This window comes from Amblyomma maculatum, chromosome 3 (assembly GCF_055883805.1).
Source record: "Amblyomma maculatum isolate TAMU_Amacu chromosome 3, ASM5588380v1, whole genome shotgun sequence".
Taxonomy (NCBI): domain Eukaryota; kingdom Metazoa; phylum Arthropoda; class Arachnida; order Ixodida; family Ixodidae; genus Amblyomma; species Amblyomma maculatum.
In genome coordinates, this window is record NC_139346.1 from 195,614,744 (window position 1) to 195,636,876 (window position 22,133).

The following is a 22,133-nucleotide window of genomic DNA, read 5'->3' on the forward strand; positions in this document are numbered from 1 at the left end:
AAAATACTGAATCAAAAATATTCAAGGTGAAGATAAAAGATAAAAAAGGGGGAGAATGGCCATTTCCCGAAATGAGAAGGCCGCAGAGATGCCTCGGGGGAACCGCTGGTGAAAGCAGCGTAGCAGTGAAAATGTCGCTGCTTGGTCCAAGCTAAGAGAAAGGCTAGAAGTAGGCAATGTGCTTGGCTCTCGTAGGTTCATTTAAGAAAGAAAACGCAAAACAGGAGGGAAGGTGCTCCCGGGCACTTTCCCGCGTTTGCTGTTACAAACGTAAACACAGTGGAAACCATGCGGCTTTGGGAAGTAAACCCTAGGGCTCGTAAGCCCCAGCAAACTTGTACACACCGAGAGAAACGGGAACAAAAAGCAGTTTCAAGCTAAAGAAACAAACTAGCGGACGCGTGGCAGGCGTCTCTGCTGCTGCAGTCGTAAAAGAGCCCTAGGCGAGAAGTGCGGGTGATAAGTCCCCGCCAGCGCCCCGGCGCCTGTCAGCCAAAGGCCTTTCATCACTCGGCGAGTCGTGGTAGTATTTTGTGTTTTACTCCCCTCCCCCAGTATTCATAATTTGTACGATTGACACTCGAGCTTTATATCAAGACCAAGTAAGATATGATTACACGGTCTAATTTCAATTTGTCCTTACGTATGTTGGAGGCTTCATATTCTATTTTTTTTCCTTCTCATCTTTCGCCCTCTAGTCTAGTCGTGCCTTTCATTTGCTCTTTATGCTGGGGAAAGGTGATTTCGTAAGCACTTCGAGATCATTTTATCAGTGCCAAGGAAACCAAAACATTGATCGCTTGTTTTAAAGCTACAAATTTACGCAATCGCAGCTTCAGAAACGCAACTTTCAATATGTGCCGGTCTAATTTCGATATCTTATGTCAAGTCTCAGAAAATAAAAAGTAACACATGCCAGCACAGACATTTAGGTGAATGCTGTCTTTGTGCCATTTATAAAGATCTGCTGCGTTTTCTGAGACAATACATATAGCCAATTTTGTTGCATATGGCGGTCATTAGAGACGACGCTCCGCTGATTATTGAGGCTATGTTAGACAAGGCGCCCACGCTCCTAAAACCCTAAAGAGCTATAAAGGGTTGTAGAGGAACAAATCCGGGAGCTAAAAGAATTGAAATCAGATATCCGACGCAATATCATCAGGCCAGCACTATAGTTACTCCATATAAGAACTTCTAAACTAAATTCGACTTTCTAGTCAATGCGAGCGCCACTCGCCTTTCAGATTAAATTACATGGAAGAAGCACGTGGGAGGCAGGAAAACCACAACCACAAGTAATAATGAATTTTGTAGATAGAACAGAAATGTTCCGAGAAGTATGGGTTTACTAAAATGACCGCAGTGCTTACCAAGAGAAAATAACTTTACCATCAAGCTGGTTGCCCTTCATTTGTTGAAGGCCCATGCATGACGATTCCATGGTTATTTGTGCATGGTCGAAGTATGGAAACTGTGGCATCTAGATGATACCTCATTGCTAGTAAAAGAGAGTTTCCTACTCTGCGCTTCTGAGCTTATGGGAGTAAGTATTGCGACTAACAGCTTCTGCCTGGTTATCGTTGTGCGCCCGGCGAAACCGCCTCCTTTGCAACTGTCATTGACGAACCAACGAAAGTTTTGCTAGGAGAAACTGGTGGCGGGAGTAACTTGTACGGCGTTGTTTCTTGCCAATACTGTATTGACTTCGTGATTTTAACTTGTTCTAATGTTTTCATATCCCCCTCCCCCTCTTCTGTTTCCCATTCTATTGACGCATGTGCAGGCCAAATTCCCGAATGGTTGAGTGGCAAGCTGTTCCGGCTAGGACCCGGCAGATGGGAGTTGGGCGGAGGCTTCTGTCTCCGCCACTGGTTCGACGGCGCCGCCATCTTGTCCGCATTCGAGATACACAAAGGAAAGGTGCGAGCAACCCACTTTGTACTACAGGCGACCATTTCTATAGCGGGTGGTTTTGTTCGATCGTCTACACACATATTTTAAGAATTACGAGAGCTACGTCTGTTTTCATAGCAAGGTAGACGTCATGTTAGTGATGGGCTTTGATGATTAGCAGAATAATTAACTAGATCCAAATGATCTGTCTTTAAATTTTGATTGAAAATAGCAATTACCTGTTGCGAAATTGATAGCTGTCAACGTCATCCCCGTTCAAATACCATTTGCCGGGTGTATGGTTTTAAAAATGTGAACATCAGAAAAGCGCGCTTTAAAGCTCAGTGTCTTCGCTTTACCGAATGGCATAAATATATAGCTACGTTATTGCGCAAGGTAATGCCGACAAGAACGGTGGTAACTTCTTCAATATTATCAAATACAAAAAGCGAAGGTACTTGATGTAGAAGCAAAACGAAACGCACCTTCTTATGAATGTACAATATGGGAAAGGAAATCAATATCAAATTCGTGTTTTTCGGAGTTCAATATTTACAGCCACATTGCAGAATAAGAATTCAATATAGGGCACACACTTGCTATAAGCAGCCTTCAATATCTCATAACAGCGTTCCTTAAAGTGAAAAAATATTTATTACTTAGGTTTCGTTAATAAATTTTTTATTATCAAGCTCTTCCCCATGCACTATGTCAACCTTTATGTAGACCTATATGCGCTTACCAAATGGGCATATCCTGCGCGGTTTATAAAGAAAGGTTTGCAAAGTGTTAACATGTCACCCTGTTTGGATCATTTCATTTTTAACGAGGTATTGCCATAGTAGCACGGCTGATAACGTGGCTCGCTTTGACGAGGTGTATTCTTTGCAATTGTACAACCAGGCCTGTGATTTCCCCCTAGCGACCACTGCCCTATGTGACCCTGCTACTGTATGTCAGCTCAAATAAAATGACACGGTGCAGACCCTCCCACCGCTTCCCAAGCTATCATTTCGTTAGATCACTGCGAGCTTGCCCTAAACAGTGCGCAAAAAGACGTCGCAAATTTATTAGCCCCAACAGTATAACCCTTTCAAACTTTCGCCAAAATATTGTTAGATTACGTTTGAGTTTTTAATGCAATATGTTTGCAACATTTCGCCCCATTTCGTCAAAAATATTTTTGCCATGAATTGGGAGACGGGGGCACAATTATATTATCCTGCTTTTGCATCAAAAGCAGGCGGGAAGCAGGCTGGAGTTTTAACAAAATTACCATAACATGTTCAATGCTGCATTTCAAGCGCCGTGAACAAGGCCTCAGGTTTTTAGTGATGAAATTCTAACCCACACGCAGGTCCGCTACAGCTCACGGTATCTGCAGTCAGAAGCGTACAAGAAGATGAGCAGTGCCAATCGTCCCGTCGTGACAGAGTTTGGAACAAGGTGTTATCCGGACCCCTGCAAGAACATATTTTCTAGGTGAGGAAGTGATCACGCGCTGCTACGTGCAGCAGTGTATTCTCGTGAAACACAAAGTTATATCAGGATTAGTACAAAAGTCATGAGACCTGAGTGAATCTTGATAACATAAAAGCTATAGTATGAATACATTTATACAAGGTTGGCCAAAAGGCTATAATAAACGAAACCGAGGTGCATGAGAGAAGAGGGGAGAAGGGGGAGGTGTTGGTCAACAAAGTATGAGCTAGCATGATAAGGCAGCCGATTAAGTTTTTATTCAAAAGTTCGGATGAGATACCTACCTCTCATGATTGCACAGTTTAAGCAGTAATTCACTCTAGAAAAATTTGAAACAGCGCTAACAGACACAACCAGAAAAGACAGACGAACGATGAGGCAGAAAATGAACCAGCTCACCCAAAAAGAAATGTTAATAAAGTAGTAATTCTGAGTGAGGCTTAAAAACAACTGCCGCGTATGTAAAACAAAAAAAAAAAAAACCGCCAGATTGCTCCGTAATTTCTCTCCCCAATAGTTACATCAATTTTGATGTTCAATCAGAGAAAAATGTTTTCCTTCACTATTCTGCAAGAGAGGCACTTTGCAACAGGCACATGCCTAGCGTTTGTGCAACCAGCTCCGGTTGAATTATTTTTTTTTTTGAAAAGTAGCTGCACAAGGCATGATCCTGATTTGCTTCATAAGATACGATCAAAGTATTCATGAAAGCATCTGGGTAAAATTCACAGGTTCTTCGCGGCCCTGGTGCCCAGTGATTTGACGGATAACAACTTCGGCAATGTGTACGCGCTTGGCGACGAGCTGTTTTGCACGTCTGAAACATGCTTTATGTGGAAGGTTGACCAGGATTCCTTAGAAGCCGTCCAGAGGGTGAGTACCGCCATTAACTGCTCTACAAACGAGAATTCTTCAGAGGATAAAAGAAAAAACTTGTATATAAAAATAATGCCTTGTAGCTATAAGACGCACCTTAGGTTTAGGTTAAAGCATCTCAATAATTAAATAAAGCGATTTCAAGACATTCTGTTTTGCGAAAAAAGTCTTCCCTTCTGAGCGTGCGCCGCGGATGTTTTGTAAACATGTACGGAACAGTGAGCGCCCGATGTCAAAATTGAAAAAGGCCGCCCAGTAAGCACACACACGTGGCAATGAGCGTTTATATTTGCACTTGCTAGCGCTTGCTAGGCCTTTACAATAAGGCGCTGTATGATGAGGCCACTACTGTTCGCCTGAATAATTTTGAAGTCCTTCCTGTGGCGGCATATTAATCGATATGCTTTCGAGAAGCAAAGTAATTGGTAAAGTCACACAGTGAACAGCCAGCCAAATGATTGATAAGATGTGCACTTCTATATGTAAATGACATGTAGATGCATAATCCATTTATATATTACGCGTGAACTGTTCCAGGAAGCAGACGTTTAACAGATCTTAAACAGTAATACAAATATCGAAAGACTGTCCTCACAACAGGGCTACGTTTCTCCTTAGCATGATTGGTGCAGTTCAGCATTGAGAAGAAATCCTTGTTAGGAAGCGCTCTACTTTATTTCACTGCGAAAGCATGGAAAGACTGAGTGCGATGTCCGCTTTTCCATGCCATCGCATCGTGACCGAGAGACTCGTGTACCAGTGTATTTTCACCTAATCGCAGTACGACGTCAACAAACTGGCGTCAGTGAACCTGGCAAGCGCGCACCCCATCACCCTGGAGGACGGCAGCAGCTATAATTTGGGCGCAAGCTTTATATCTGGTCTCAAGTACCACATAATCAAGATACCGCCACCCGGAAAAGGTAAGAGCGGCACAGCCTGCTGTGTGGTTTAAAATATTTAGGTTACAGGACTAGTGATCGGCAGAAATAAAAATAAAAGAGAATGGGCATTTTATTTAGTTCAAGTCTCACCACGGCAGCCGTTTCCACGAGGTTGTGGTTTCCACAGCGCATCGTATTTTTCATAAAGTAGCACAGGTGATGCTGCCTCTGTGTTAAACGGCTTCAGCTAGTCAGCATGAGCCCACAGCAAACTGATCGTAAGGAAAGTCTACCCTACACATTAATTAACACACTTATTGCATTGTGTACAGGTTTCATACATTAATTAACACACTGATTGAATCGTGTGCAGGTATCCCGAGTTTTACGGTAATTGCTGCGTTGAATACTGACCGCGCCTAGAATGTTTTTACATATTTAGTATATACGGCCTTATCATACGTCAGTATGCCTTCGGACGATAGGTGCGGGAATAACTAGGGCTGCCAAAGTATCGTACTGTTCTAGAACGAGCTATGGATCGTTCATTTTTCTTTTAAAAACCAGTTCTGGTGTTCGTAAAAATGGCCTTACAAACAAAATTTTATTTACACACTTATTGTCGCGTGTATTATAACGCAGCACCGACAAGTGCACCATTTATTCTCATCGCGGGCGTTCTTTACTTGCAGTTAACCCTTATTCAAAGCAGCAAAAATTGAAAGATTGTCATTTGCATTATAAATCCTGCTTGGGACATTCTGACCGCAATACAGGGTATGTCGGAGCCGCTCGAATTCGTTGTCACATTTGCGCAGGTTGCTCAGGCTTGAAGCGAGCGTCAGTGGCGTACCACATCCCGTCGAGCTGGAAGACGACGTTCAGCTACTACCACAGCTTCGGCATGACGCGTAACTACGTGGTGTTCGTCGAGCAGCCTCTGCTGGTGAACGCTATGCGTTTAGTAGGCTCGCGCATCAAGGGCTACTCCTTCAAGGACTGCCTCGACTGGGCGCCAAAAGAGAAGGTAAGAACTGTACTCTGCGCACCACCGCCTCCCATCGGTGCTTATCACGAGTGCTAGAGCGACAAGTTGAATGATGGTGATTCGATCGCAGTGATCTGCTGAAAATGGATGGATAAAAAAGGGCATTCAAAGTTTCCGCCAGAACAAGATGCAGGGACTTCACGCTTGTAGCCATGGGTAGAGGTGCACCTGCTAAAACATTGCCACATTGCCAAAGAAATGTTACTTGGACTACGTCACCTTAAACAAATTATTATATGGATATCAAATCCAATTTTATTTTACCGTAGAGGATTCACCTCCCGTAACATAATATCAGTCTTTAAATATACTCGAGGGCAAGGTCCAAAGAAAAGCTTTCATTGTATTATTTTATGGATCGAGCTTGTATTCTCTAGCTTTACAACTAGTACAAGCTTGCCTTATATGGTGCTGGGCTTAAAGGTTGGAAAACATTAGAACTTCGACTCCACTTTGTAAAACCAGTTCGCTATAGAGCTCTATATGTAATCTAGCTGTGCATATGTCTGCTTATCACATCTTTTATATTAGCGATCGCATTAGTTCTTTTAACGAAAGCACTTTTTCGCACCACATATATCAAATCACTGTGCTTATTCTTGTTTCCCCTTTTCCCTGTTTTCCTGGCCTCGGCTGTTTTTATGTACTTGCATCGTCCCATGCGTTCCCGTCCTCTTCGACAATGCGACTCCAGACGAAGTTCGTGGTGCTGGACAGAGCCTCTGGAGCGGTCTTGCGGACGCGGTTCGTCACGGACCCCCTGTTCTTTTTCCACGTGGTGAACACATTTGAGGACGACGGCCACATTGTCTTTGACTTGGTCGCTTACGAAGATGCCTCCATACTCGACAGGTATATGTCAACGCCGTATTATTTAACGTAAAGAAAAACATAGCTGCATTTTCCCCCCTGAGATTGGCATCAGGCAATAGGTTATCTTATATAAGCATCTTTCTCCACCGTAGTGGTTCGGCGATGAGGGAACTCGAGTGCTGATCACCAGTATACGATAATTTTCCATGCCGTGGCGGCCACGTTTCAATGCAAAATGCAAGTATCAGTGTATTATGCAACGTCAGCGTACAGGTGGCCGAAATTTCCGGAGCCTTCCACTACGGCATTTTTCTTAGCCTCAGTCGCTTTGGGACGTTAAACTCTTAAAACAAAAACCAAATCAAATATAGGCGTCATTGTGTGTTATACAAAAATTGTTGAAATCGAATAGCGATTTGCCACCAAGAGTCCAGAGTAGTTATTACCGTCAAGTGAGTCAGAGGCAGCGTTGAAGCTAGTATAAAGGTCGTTAAATGTTTGAACAAACATATTGACACTACGTTCTACAGCTAAGGCAAAAGTTGCCTTGAATCAAATTAGATTTAACCAGCTTTCTCCTGAATAGGTATTCTCAACTCTTTTCCATACGAACAGTCTTTGTGTTTCTATTTACAACCCTAAAGTACAAACTATGTCTGCCGGAAAAGTCCTGAACGTGTGCGCGAACGGTTAGTTTGAATATGTTTTTTTCACCGAGTGCTTTTACTGTCATGCTAATTATTCGAACCTTTTAGAAGCTTTAAGCAGCCTGGAAGAAAACGCTAACATTTTTCCGCACTTTTGTTCGAGTCCTTTCTACGAAGTTGCGGTGAAATCTTTCAGATGGCTCTTCTGTGGCACATGTAGAGCCTTTTTGCTGCCCTAACTTTATTCGGACAGCCGCGGCGCTACATTCTGTGGAGCAACCAGAAATATGGTGGCAGCATATAAATTTTAGCACTCTACAGGGTCACTTTGTTATTTACTTTTGGCCTCTGCTGCAAATGTGCAATTACACCTATCCTGAATCGAAATATGTTTGAAGGAAAAGTTTTCAGGAAGAAATTTTATGGTTTTCAGCATGCAATACAAGGAAAAAAAACGAACATTGATTATATATTTCTATTTCCTTTTTTTTTTTCAAGATTGTATTGATAACTGAAATTAAAACATCAAGTCAGCATGAAGATTGATTAGGTTCGCTCAGGCACTCTTTTTTCTTCCGATTGCCAAGCTTTTCCCCTTTCCCCAAATTCTTTCCCAAGGTGAACCATAACGGACAATTTGATGCACTAATTCGTCGTTATTTATGATTTTTTTTTCTATAGGTACTACTTGGACAAAATTAGAAACTCTACTGCCGAAGACTTCGATCCGGATAGCCAGGGTCACTTCCGGCGGTTTGTGATCCCCGTTTCTAAGGTACGCACCTCTGAATGCTGAGCCTTCCTTGCTCTCCTGGCATGGCACTTCTGTGGTGACTCAGAAGAGAATAGAAAGTAGTCATTCGCTTTTTCCTCATTAGCCTAAGTAAACCATATAAACACTTAAGGATCGAACTCGGTGTGTCGTGGTAGCTGCTATCGGACTTTAAAAACTTGCTTACCGATAGACCTCAAAACCATAGAAGCGGGAACAATAACTTTTAGCAATGTTTTGCGCCGGGTAGAAAAAAATGGAATGTAGAGGAGAATTAATGCCACGATAATTGCTTGTAGTTTCTAAAAGTGGCCGTCTGATTATGAAGTACGAAACACTGCCCGGTTTACTCGTGCTTTGTAAAACTTCTTGTGTTCTTTACTTTAATTAGACAAAATGCAGAAAAAACTTCAAATCACGTCTACGGAAATCCATTTTAAACATTCGCCTTTTCTCAGCGTAGCCTGCCAGGAGGGAAACACACAGGGTGATTACTATGAATATGGTGCGAAAATGCCGCTGGTTTTATTTATTCCGGTTGCTTCTTTCAAATCTGGAACAGGCAGGCAGCACGAAAGAGGGCAACCTGGTGAGCCTAAAGTATTCCGAGGCGCGTGCCTATCGCCAGGACAACAGCACCATCTGGCTGACACACGAAGAAATGGGAATCAAAGGTATGGCCTGTTTTAATGCTTAACGCGCACGCGAGATAATAACGCACGTTCCACCAACTAGAAAGGACATAGTGATTCCAACTTTTACTATAGAGGTAATTTTTTGCGACCTCTTGTGATGAAGGTCATATGCCCTTGGGTAGCCTTGAGCTGAGTGCGCTTCTCCAAGCCTATTGGGAGATCATGCATCACGATGCAATAAACTGGCAGCATCTCAGGGAGAAAAAAAAAAGACATTTCCTAGGCTTCATGTTAAATTGTGGCTGGTGTGTTAGTAGTCACGCAATCTAATATTAACGCAGTGTTTCAAAGCTACCCTAGTGAAAAAACCGTATGAGTCACAATAACCTCATACAGATTTCTCATACTAAACCCATACAAATCTCATGCAGTCTCATATACGTCTCATAAGTTGAATGATATTTGTATCAGATTATATGAGATTTGTGCGAGTTTAGTAGGAGTTTAGTATGAGAAATCTGTTTGAAGTTATTACGACTCATAGGGCTTTTTCACTAGGGTAATGACACAAAACAGAGCATTGATGGCGATGAAGCTGGCCCGCCCGTCATTATACTGTAACGAAACGTTCGAAACGTTGACGGCACTACGGCTCCGCCGCATCGAAGGAGACCAGCAGGTGTCAATTATGACATTAGTCAACTGAAGTTATTTGAGATGAGGCCGAACATTGATTAAGTCGAATGAAGTGATACAAATTAAACAATTAATTTAGATTAAACAGCCAATCAGTCAGTCTTACGCAACATCTTTCGAGTAGGAGTCCTGAGCAGCAGCTTGGACGATCGCTGTTCTTCTTCCACTCAGAGCCAAAACCCCTTTCTGAAATCCGTTTGCCCAGGATTCTGGAGACACTTTTTGTGACCGATCGGAAATGCGCTTATCGGAGGAAATGAGAACAATTTCTTTACAACTGAGAGACCAATAGGACGAAGGTGTCCAAGAAGCTGTTTCGTCGCGAGCATCGCGTGAATTCTAGGAACACGTGACGCATTTCCGCTTGGGATACAAATACACAAAAACATCAACCAAAACAAAACCAAAACAAACAAACCAAAATCTGTCAACTTATTTTGTTCACGCCTTAATCTGTCCGGTTTTGTGTAATCATTACAACCATCTGTTTTGCCATGACTTCCTTTGTTTGTTGTTTCCGCCTCTTATTGAACTTTGTATTCTTGTTGCTGTTGCCTATGTTATTGTCTATAAGGATGTATCCCACCCTGCTAAAATCCCGCATGGGATTGCAGTATTCATAAATAAATAAATAAATAAATAAATAAATAGGAAGTAAAACGCACAGCCGATACACTACGCTCAGTCCGCGCTCTCAGCCGTCGCTACCCGATGCAGGGGCAGCTGTCTAGAGAACACCATAAATTACCGTGTCCCCAGACCCTCAAGGGTCAGTATGGTAACTGATCCCGTTTGACGGCTGGTACGCGAGATTCCAAGAACTCGTCTCTTCCGCAGGTCATTAACCGTTTTTCGAACGGCCGGAGAAAAGCCAAAGAAGAAGAGCGCTGCTCCCTCGCAGATTTCGTAGGCTTGTCGAACAGCGGGCTGACCACAGGAGCCGAGCAGTAGCCCTTGCGAACCCACAGCAACACTAGCTCAAACACTGGCTGGCTGGCTCGAGAAACGTGCCCTCAATAAATATAGCGCGCCGCGTCTGTCTGTTACAACGCACCAAGGTCGGCGCGCACATACACGTCCCGTTAGCCCTTTTAGCATCCTCTCTTCTTCCCGCCGAGCCGCGCGTCGTCATTGGTTAGGCTCCGTAGAATGTTCTCGAGACGACCCGCATCTTCCGGCCGGACGAGTCACCGTCGACGCCGAGAGAGGAGAAGGCGGGGGTGACGCCGATGCGCCAAAGGCTATGGTCTCACCTCGCGTGGAAAGGAGACGTTTCTCCAACCTTCTAAAATTTTAATATGCGACGCCGCGCTGACTCAGTAGACATGTGCGCCGATTTCGGGACAAATAGCTTCGCACGCTTCCTCCCGCTGTATATCAACGCTAGCCATGAACGGCCAGAACAGTGACCTAGCATCTATTTTACTCCTGCAATGATTGATAATGTCTGGTGATGAATTCATGTGCAGGTTACGACCTGCCTACCATAAACCCGCAGTACCGGGGGAAGCCTTACCGGTACACATATGGCAGCGGAAACTTCGAGCGACTCGGCGAATGCCGAAATGCGGTAATGATATTGATCTGCACTATACGCCTTTATTTCTCTATCGCTAAGAGAGCAGCATCCACCAGATGGTGGCAGTAAATGAGTAGCTAAATTTTCAATGCACATGAAAGAACTGTTTCCGACTGCCTCACACTACTGCCTTCCCAGATCGGTGATAGCATCTCATTTTTCAAAGAAGACTGCGGCTGATCGCAACACAACTCTCTGCAAGCATCAATTCGAACATCTGATTTTTTAATTACAGATGCTTCTCTTAACTCCCACTTGTAATTTTATATGTCACTTTGACAGTAAAAGCGTGCGTGCTGAGATCTGTGCAAACAAGCGTTCCAGTGGTATTTGTTACGTGTTTCTTAAAGGTTTATTCATGAAACATTAATGAAGTATGTGTTATGTGACTTTTTTATCCCTTACTCTAGCTCTCGCAATGCGGCCTGCAGTGGCTGTCCTTTTAAAACTAGTTTTGGGCACAGCGTGTGCTCTCTAATTAGAAAGAGACAGGTTGAGTTGCGGGCGCCTGATTCACTGAACTGGGTACTTACTACGCATAGAGTCGTACCACTTAAGGGCTTCCTGTAGCTTTCAGAGTCATGGAATTATATTTCGTCATGAGACAATGGCCTGAATGGGATAACGAGATGCGACCGTAATATGCCAATTTTTTATCAGTTAACCTGATCTAATGACGTAGGTTCGAAGTCGAGTCTTTAAGGTAAAACCGTTTACAAGGAAAGAAAAACAATTTGTGCGCCACGAACTCAAAGCTGAAAGATAATGTCATATTACAAAAGAACGATGCCTTTCCAATACTTTCTTTGAAGCTCAGCCAAGGGCTACTTTTTATGCTTTTTTTTTTTGAAGCTTCATCTAGAGAAATATATTCGTACTAGTTAAGTTCAGCGCCAGGGGGAGACATGTTTTTCTCAAGCAAAACAAGCTCGGGGTGCTTTTCAAGTACATTTAGTCGAGAGCAGCATATTCCCTACATTATTCTCTCTCTGCATAAAAAAAAAAATGTTTTCTTCAATTTCGGCGAACACAGTTAAAACGCCAAGAAGCGCAAACCAACCTTCAAACTGTGCGTATGGCTGGGACCAGTTTTCCACAAAACGCAGCGGTGACGTTGAAAAGACTATTAGAAAAGCTCACCTAAGCGAGCTGAACGGTCGGAGTAGCGACTGGAAATGAGGACGGCAGGTCCTTTAATAAAATGCCCTAGACGACATATTCCAGCCTAAAATTTTTTTTAGTGAAGCAGGAGAAGGTAATAAGGGCGAAACAACGTTTCTGAAGTAGCAAAACAAGTGTTCCATGTACAAACCATGTGAACTGAAACCATAAAATCTGCAAACATTAAAATATAGGCGGCAAAATTCTTTTGCTTGTTGTGGACGTTGGAGCAAGCAGTTAGGAATGGTATAGAATAAGATTTCACTGTATTTGTTAACCTTGGTCTCCTCTTCCACCTACCTTCCCATAAAGTACATGAATATTACAAGAATACCTTTGTATCTTTCTTCACACTGCTGCGACATAACTTATTTGCTCTTGTTGCGGTCTGCGCAGATATGCAAGCTGGACATTGAAAGGCGCGAGATGCAACTCTGGCGGGAGTCGGATACGCAGTTCCCCAGCGAGGCCGTCTTTATTGCCAACCCCGAGGGCGTAGACGAAGATGATGGTAAGATGTTCAATGAGCTTTCCAGCCATAAGCTGTGTAGCACATTTCGATAATACTGGGTTACGGCAACAGCTTTATTGAGTAGCGAAAACGTGTATAGGGGGACTTCTCTAAATGAGAGTGAGTGAGTGAGTGAGTGAGTGAGTGAGTGAGTGAGTGAGTGAGTGAGTGAGTGAGTGAGTGAGTGAGTGAGTGAGTGAGTGAGTGAGTGAGTGAGTGAGTGAGTGAGTGAGTGAGTGAGTGAGTGAGTGAGTGAGTGAATGAGTGAGTGAGTGAGTGAGTGAGTGAGTGAGTGAGTGAGTGAGTGAGTGAGTGAGTGAGTGAGTGAGTGAGTGAGTGCACAAAATGTTGGCTTTACCAGAATAGAGTGGCCTTTGGGCGGTTAACTAACGTGAGAACTAGTGGCTGTGTAATCAGATAGTGACTTAAACAGCGATTGAGGTTGAAATTTGGACATAACTTGGGCACGATGATATTTTACGTGTGCTAATATTGCATAGTAGGCTCCGTGACGCTCGTGTAGGGCACGGACATCCGCTTTTCGATTAATATTTTTGCATTTTCACCTGAATTTAACTCATCTTTCAAACTTCGCTCACGCAGGCGTCCTTCTCTCAGTCGTGAACGACACAGACTACAGCAAACCAGACTTCCTCTTGGTGCTGGACGCCAAGACACTGACTGAACTTGCGCGGGCACAACTGCCCCCTCATGTGCGCGCCTGTACCTCGATCCACGGTTGCTTCATCAGAAGCTGAGGCGGGCCCTAGGTCCACTCTTCTTCCCCGGGAGCATCGCATAAATCTGCCTTTGTATACGCAGCACCCTGTTCCATTCATTGCATGTGTACGTTCTTCATTTCGGTGCTGTGCGCCGCATCATAGGCTGATGTCCACAGTGCTTTATTATTTTTTTTTCTAGTGTAATATTGCGGACCAGACACCATACGTGTGAGGAAGACGGTTAGCATCTTGTTTTGCAACTGTCTCAACAATGGCCACATAGTGATTGATCCACGTAAATAGATTTGAAAGTTGTAATTGTCATGTGACATCCTAAATGCAGGTTGCCGTTGCGGATTTTTCGCCGCAAACCACTTCATGCAACCTCGTTTTCCATTGTGCTTGGACTGGTTACCTAAACCTTATAGTGATCGGTAGTGCAAAAGTGGATTCTCGTTAAATGTCACCCTCGGACGCAAACTTAAAAATAATATTTTTTACTTGACACATGAGCTTATTTTGTTTAGTGAACATAAATTTATATTGTTAATGCGCTATCAATGGTACGGCGTGTCGAACTCATACCCTATGTATTGTTGCCCGGAAAAATGTGGTGCCATTTGGCGTAAATCGAGTGTTGATTTAAACATCGGTTGGCTCGTTTTGTTTAGTGCCGTGCGGTGTGCCTGGTTTCTTGACAACCCAAATGAGCAGGTGTTACAAAAGGCAAATTCAGGTTGTTCGTTTCCTAAATCATTTTAGCCAATTTTTAAGATTTCGACAGGGCTTATTGTTGAACTCCTTTGTTTTTATGTCGTGATGGCAAGGCTTCATACACTAGTTCAATGACTTGGGAACCTTCGGAAATAAATATGACCAAAGTTAAGTCGGGGCCACTCATCAAGAAAAACGATTGATAAAAACTAAAAACTGGAAAAAGAAGTCGATGTGACTATCAGTTCGTATTCTAGTGTTGTGGCTTTCAAGCCGATATCGCAAATGTGCACAGACACGTTTTGCATGAATAAGACCATCCAGGTTTGACTAGAATACTGCACTTAGTCTGCTTACCTCCTTAAAGAGGTCAGGCGTCCGCTTGGTTTACTTAAAGTGGCCGTTTGCAAGTAAGTGATCGGAGCACAAGTGTCTTTGGACCAGGGTTTGCCCGGAATTGAAATTAGGAGAAGGGCTGTCTAAGTTTTTCGATGAGCGAGACGGTGGTCATTGAATGCAGAGGAGAATCCTTGAAGCCATAGACATTTTGAGCCATCACCAGAGCAAATGATTGTTACAAGTCTATGGTGCCTTCCGAAAAACGAGGGTAAGTGTAAGGAAATAACTGCTTTAGAAAATCTATTCAGAAAGATGAGCCAGTGGTCCTATCACGGATTGCTACTTTTGTTTCTCCTTTTTTCCTGAATGCTTGAGACCATGTCAAAGGAGAACCATGAACTGAGGCTTATTCTTTTTTTTTTTTTTTGTTAGGATTTGAACTTTGCACTCATGAAATCGCAACCCGAATGATCAATCGCAGCTATAACGGAATGCAATGGCGAAGTATAGAGGCTTTTTCTCGCGTCCTGGTCTTCAATCCTTTTGCTCGTATATTTTTTATTGACATTTTTTGGCGGGAGTACCTCTGCCACGGTGTTTTTGCAAAAGATACATGTAGTATTCCCAGTTGAATTGTGTGAAATCAATGAGAATCTTTTTTGTTGGTGCCTTAAATCCATGCGTTAGCATTCATATAAGCTACACTCTTCACCCCTGGTAGATCATTATTGAATCATCATCGAGGCAGGCAGCATGTATTGGTACTATTTGAAATCTTATGTCAATGCAGAGACCCGATTTTGGATTTCTTATCATAGATTGCAGATGAATAGAACTGCTTACCTACAGCCATTTATTCTTGTCCAAATAGTTAGGCGGCAAACAAATTTCAAGCGCTCGCTCTTATTTTTCTAATCCCGGATACGTTGGAAGCAGTTTCAAGCAGAAGCATGGTATGGGCCCTACGTTCCCCACACCTAAAGACTGCCCTTTCTTCACAACCACTGCATGAGCGTCGCACTTTCATCTGGCAGTTTAAGAAAATACGCGATATTTATATTCATATGTCACCTACAAGGTTTGCTTCCACTCAAGGGAAGGCTATGGACAACCTTCTTATCTGGAATCGAAGTGCGCTGAGTGTCCCAGAATGAATATCATGCTAGTATTTAATACCTGATGGCATATTAATAATGGAGGTAATATGGTTTTTAAACAATGCGTTTTGTCTTGTTCTTACTCTAATTTATTTACATAGAATTATTTTCATTATTTTAATCCAAATCTGTGTTTAGAAAGAAAGGTGATTACACGAATATCAGACAAACTTCAGTGCATGCTTTTACAGAAGGTACTAGAGCACACGAGCTACCTCCAAGGGCTAACAATAGCTGCTTAACAAGTGTGAAACAGCAAATGCGATGGTTCTTTTTTTACGCTCCTAATGTCACGCAGAACGCTTCTGCCAAACCGGCACCGTTAAGGTGGAGACTCGAATGTGTACAACATTAGAAAGCGCCTCACCATGAATTGATTGCCAGTATTTTTTTTATAAAATTTTTCATGATAACATTTTTGTTTTTGCGCATAAGCACTTTTAGTGCACGCATTTCTTTTGATCTGCTCGGCACCACATGATCGGGGACCACCATCTGCTTATGCGCATCCTATATACCCTGGACGGTGGCCTCATACGTAGGGGTGAATGTGCATACGCATACTCATGGTTCGTGTCATTATTATCAATGGATCTTGAAGAACATGTGCAAGAAGGATGAAAAAGCATGCGTATCAAGCACTTGCCAGATCTAGACAGATTCATGCGCATAAACATGCATAGCTGTTGGTCTTAGACCCATATAACAACATAAAATATTCATTTGAAAAGAAAACAACACTTGCAATCCAATCACAACGCTGTAAACTTAAATAATGTTAAGATTTTGAACAAGCTAGCGTAAAATAATTCTGAAATTTACTATTAGAAACCCCACTGACTATTTCAGCTCAAGAAATTGTGTCCAACGTTCCCAGTTCTCGTTTAAAATTCCCTCAATTCCAATGTATAAAAAGAAAAGCGTTTCATTGTTCACACCTCAGTGCACTCCCAAGCTGTGATAAATAAATTTGTTGTGACTGTTTAATTTTTCTGGTGGTGTGCGTCTCACAAAGCTATACTTCTTGCAATCTTTTATGCCTACCTTGTTGCTCTTGAATTTACGCTGATTAAAAAAACTATGTATTAGTCCTGTTTTGGTGCCGTACTTTCGTTGTAATAACTGCGGCTTCCTAAAGCCTGGTATCCAGACTGGCAGGGGCCAATAAAAAAAATCAACGTACAAAAATGCTTCTCAGCTTCGTGAATTTTCTTCATAGTCAATCACACGGTTCAAATCAGAGTAAAATTTGCTTTTCATGGGAACTGTGTACGCTAAATACGTGAGGATGCATGCACCTTATTGCACCTTACATTTACTCGCCTTGATCTCAGATATATGTTGTATATTATCATAGCCATGTAGTGTTTTCTTTTTGTGCGCTACCCTAGTTTTCTCGTGGAACCTATCAACATGAATCAGATAAAAAAAAGAATTATAAAATACTTCAGGTTGCCATATATTTCCTTAGATTACCGCTCGCAAGTTCGACGCAGTGTTCAGTGTTCCATGTGATACAATGTACTATAGGCTGAACCACATGTCACGCAAGTTTAGTAATCACTTTAGAACTGTGAAGACCAGGAGAATATACTGCTATGGACTTAGCACGTACAGAGCACATGTATACTTAATTTACACCGCTTGGATCGACGTTGAGAGATCAGCACCTTAAACCTAACCGGCTTCTTCTCCGAATACGCTGCTCTACACCCTGCTTCGCTGTCGGCATAACACGTAGCACTTGGCACTTCGCATACGAAGCTCCAGGCGCGTTGAACAAAAACTCAAGGGTAGAATCGTTCGAGCTGAGCGATATGCACTATCTCGTTGTTGCGTCCCCATCAACCACATTAACTAAGGCGCAAGACATTGCAGTTCAAATCACTAAAGCGCTCCAGCAAAACGAATCGGCCAGTGTAGTGCGACTGAAGTTTCTGGTAAAATCCACGACTCCACAACGGTTTTAGAAGAAACAATTGCGAAAGCGAGCGAGCATTTAAGCCTGCTTGTTCGTCTCGCCAAAGCGTGGGGGCGACACATGGCTTCACGTAGAACGAGCAATTAAGGTCAATTTCTAGACAACTACGGGGAATGCGAGCGTAAAAGTAAAAGGAGTTGTAGCCAGATGTCTTACATTCCGCACTAATTTATGCAGACGTAATGAAGAGCAGGGCGTAATCCCAGTTCTCGTAATCAAAATTGACGTGCGCACATCGTTAGGTTAGAGGTGGGTGTCCGGTATGTGTGTTCGATGAAGCCATTCAAATCGGGGCGATACGTTGCTGAGTAACGGAAGTTGAATGCGCAGAGACGAAGCTCTTCATTAACATCCGCGCTAAAATGGCGCTCCCGACTACAGAAAATTTTGTTTTGTTTCGTGGGGTTAATGTCCCAAAGCCACCCAGGCTATCAGAGACTCCGTTGTGGTGGGCTTCGGAAGATTCGACCACTTGGGATCTTTAACGTGACAGACATCGCACAGCATACGAGTGCCTTGCTTTTCGCCTCCATCGCCGACAACAATTGAGAACCCGCGGCATATACTGTAGGGCAATTTTTTTTAATCTACACCAGCTACACCAGTGCAGCAAAAATCTATGGTAGGTATATGATATTTTCTACACTGGTGTAGCTGGTGTAGGTTAAACAAATGGCCCTTGTGTCAGAAAATGGAGAACCATGGGAGAAAACGAGAAATATCTGAAGTAGGGGTGGACGTTATCGCGGCTGTTTTAGGGTACTGTGTTAGGCGACGGACACACTTAATGACATGCTAAAAGGGGGGGGGGGGAGTGGGGGGCTGAGTTCGAAAGCCAAGCCAACGGTTTCGACAAGTGGACTTGTCTTCGTCTGGCATACGAAGGTTCGGCTTGCAAGCCGAGGCTCCCCCTCTAGCCTTGTTCAGTGCTCTTTCATACTGTGTAGCCATTTTCTTTCGCTCGTTCTACATAGATTTCAGTTCTTTTACGCATTTTGAAGCAATAAAATCGTTCCTGAATGCGGTGAAGCTAGGGTGCGAGAAAGTTTCGACTACCAAGACGTATGCTTGCTCTGCATCAGTTGAAGAACAGGAACGAGTAGACTTTCTGACCCGACGAGCAGAAATCACGTGCCTCCGGGGGTGAAATTCTTATCAAGAAAAGAGTCACAAAGGCAGAAACTGTATGAAATGGAATCACGTGCGGATGCAAAGAGCGATCACACTACCTTGTTCTTGCGTGTTCAACCTGGAAGCAGCGAAGGTCAAGAAACGGTAAGATAGAAGCAAGGTAGTAATCACAACTGTCGCTTTCGCAACCGGTCACATTGATCGGTTTATCAGATGGCTCGCATCAGTGAGGGCAATGTTTTACACCGAAGTTCAATAATTTGCGACGCAACCGCGCCTCCCGAAATATCCTCCCCTTTATGTTTGTTCTCAGCCGATCGAATGACACGCGCGCCTGTAGAAGGACTTCTTAATTTGTTTTGGCTTGCTTGCTCTCGCATTACTTCGTTACTTCGTCCTTACCCGGGTTTTCGCAAGCTCTTATCAGTGAAAAAGAATACGGAAGACATGAATGCCCGAGAAGTACAACATAGAGATGAAAGCAACGAAGTTATCTTCTGGAAGAAACCCGATCATGTGTCAAACTTTCACGGACGTTTGTCAATGAGGGTAGCATCCATTCAATCGGAACGAAAAGCCTTACACAAATCGCGCATATTGGTTTCCGAAGAAGGCGATAAGACACCCTGCAGCCGTCCAACATCCCTTTACTTCCGTTTCTTTCGGTTTGATGTTCTCCCTCTTTCAATCTCTCGTCTCGGTCGTCTTTAGCTAGCGACACCGCATGCCCTCAAAGGATGGCATATTCGCCATCAAAGCGGATTCTCGTGTACTTCTTTTGCCTACTTTTTGTTTGCCGTTTATTTTCCTGAAACCTCCTTGCTTGGCCGGATGGCTGGCTTGTTTACTAATTTCTTTCCTTGATTTACATATCTCTTTGTCTTTTTTTCTCATCTTTCACTCTAATTTTACAAATTCTGGAGTGCCCAACACCTAGGCAAAGTAACAACTAGTGGCCTGCCCTTTACGAGAAAAATATTTATATCTCCTCTCTTTGCAAGTAATCGCTCCATTGTGGTTTAAGAAAAGAACACTTCAAATCTACGTGCTTTTAATCAGAGAATGTTTGTTATAACCTTTGAATCTTTATTTAGTCTATATACATGCTCACTCATCCCATAGATGTCTAATCGGTAAACCAAACGCCACGCGCATTATAAAGCGTGTTTTGGATGTTATACTTGTGATTTCAGTTTAAAATTTCTGTGCAGCCAAGAGATGCTGACGGCTAATCTGTGGCGAAGATCCGTCTTCTTTTTTTTTTTTTTTAATGTGAAAAAGCGGTTAATTCTCCAATTTCTCCAACACTTTGTGAGCTGGATGCGAGCCCGCGCTCGCACGTGTTGAGAGCCTGGTTCCCAGATACCAAAAAACACAATGTCATGAAAGTATTTTCTGAAACTGTGCCGCATTCGCAACATCTCCTGATAAAAGAATATATGAAATGACAGAAAAGCAACCTAGCTAGAACAAAAAACACCACGAAAGCGTAACTAGCCAGCATCAAAGAAAAGGTGGAGTAGTTAAACCACGCGGAGACGTCGATTTGTCAATTAGGACAAAAATCACACGAACAGATCTGTTCACGTAAGACAGTTGAAAATTACCTAGCCAAAAGCTCGTACGTCGGGTCTACCAAGAAACATACGCTAACAGCTGTGTACAAAAAAAAAAGCACAAAGAGCAGCCCCATAGTATAACAAGAAAAAATACACCCTAAGAACGTAGTAGAGACTTAATCGAGGAGGGCATCAATTGCCTTTTTTTAGCCAGCTCTGGGACATCACAAGCTTGTCCTGAAATGTATTTCAAACTGTCGCCTACTCTTGAAGTAGCGATAACCGCTTTTATTGATTGCACTGATATCAACATCTGTCAGTCGTAGGTTTGTTTGCTCACACAGGCTATGGAAACAACCTAGACAAATAGCGTGTCCAGCTAGCAGAACAGGAGTAAGAGCATCAAGCAGTGAGAAGAAGAGCAGCAGAACAGCGAGAGTGGCACTCCTTGCTTTCCCGTTGAACCGCTTCATGCTCTCCGACAGCAGGTGGGATGGAAAAGGTTTATCAAGTGACAAGATCGGGCATGTGTAAGCGATACTGGAATCCTGCAGCGTGCACGAAAGCGTACCGACGTGATGCAGAAACGCGCCACCCTCAAATTAGTGGCGCGAAGCGGCCCACGTTCCACCAGTCGCATACAATTTGCATAATGTCTAGACAGCTCTCGTTTATGCCAATAAGTTCAATTAACACGTGTGGCAACGCTGTTCCCGCATTAGATCCGTCCCACTTGTCCCGTGCATCTGGACCTGCAACCGCAGCTCGTCGTGTTAATGAGGACGCGGTGGAAACTGAGTTGCAAACGTCAACCGGGTTCGCGCAGAAAGTCCCGATTCGGTATAGAAGATACTTCAGGATATCAACAGCACTAAAAAAACTAGCGCAAAGCGTAACCGGCGGCATGATGACTCGACTTTCTGTTTTTATCCCGTAACTGCAGTCTTCTTCTGAAGATAATTTACATCATTAACTCTGCTGCAGGTGATTTCTCAAGGAGTCACGTTAGTTTTATTTATGAGCCGTATTCTTCTTTTTTTGTCTTTTTTGTACGGTGCTTGATTATATTAATAAAATGGAATGGTTGGTCTCTTGATTATATTAATAAAATGGAATGGTTGGTCTCAAAAGGACCGCGGCGGCTGTGTTTCGATGGAGGCGAAACGAAGTGGCGTCCGTGTGCTGTGCGATGTCAGCTCACGTTAAAGATCCCCAGGTGGTCGAAATTACTCCGTAACCCTCCACTACGGCTCCTCTTTCTTTCTTTCCACTTTCATTCCCACCCTCCTCCCTTCCCTACGGCGCGGTTCGGGTGTCCACAGAGCAAGTGTGACAGTTACTGCGCCTTTCCCTTCCTGTGAACCAATTATTATTGTTATCTCAAAAGGACGATGCAAAATCTCTGTGAATATTTCCGAAACGAAACAGACAGGTGATTGGTAAGAGAAGCATTTATTTTGGGGAAAATGTTCTACACGTCTCAGGCTTCATGACACATACATGTTATACCAGCAGAGGCAATTAAGGCTC

At 43.3% G+C, this 22,133-nt stretch overlaps 1 protein-coding gene across 1 annotated transcript in view; it reads left to right on the plus strand.

Annotated features, from left to right (window-relative positions):
• LOC146197334 (carotenoid-cleaving dioxygenase, mitochondrial-like) overlaps positions 1-13,758 on the plus strand; it is an 81,864-nt gene extending 68,106 nt beyond the window's left edge. Inside the window, exons 2-12 of the mRNA XM_084596466.1 lie at positions 1,787-1,923; positions 3,254-3,378; positions 4,110-4,251; positions 5,036-5,177; positions 5,957-6,165; positions 6,881-7,038; positions 8,328-8,421; positions 8,981-9,092; positions 11,219-11,319; positions 12,886-13,000; positions 13,604-13,758. Of these exons, the coding sequence (XP_084452592.1) occupies positions 1,787-1,923; positions 3,254-3,378; positions 4,110-4,251; positions 5,036-5,177; positions 5,957-6,165; positions 6,881-7,038; positions 8,328-8,421; positions 8,981-9,092; positions 11,219-11,319; positions 12,886-13,000; positions 13,604-13,758 (1,490 nt within the window). The remainder of the gene's footprint in view (positions 1-1,786; positions 1,924-3,253; positions 3,379-4,109; positions 4,252-5,035; positions 5,178-5,956; positions 6,166-6,880; positions 7,039-8,327; positions 8,422-8,980; positions 9,093-11,218; positions 11,320-12,885; positions 13,001-13,603) is intronic.
• Positions 13,759-22,133: the final 8,375 nt, after the last annotated feature.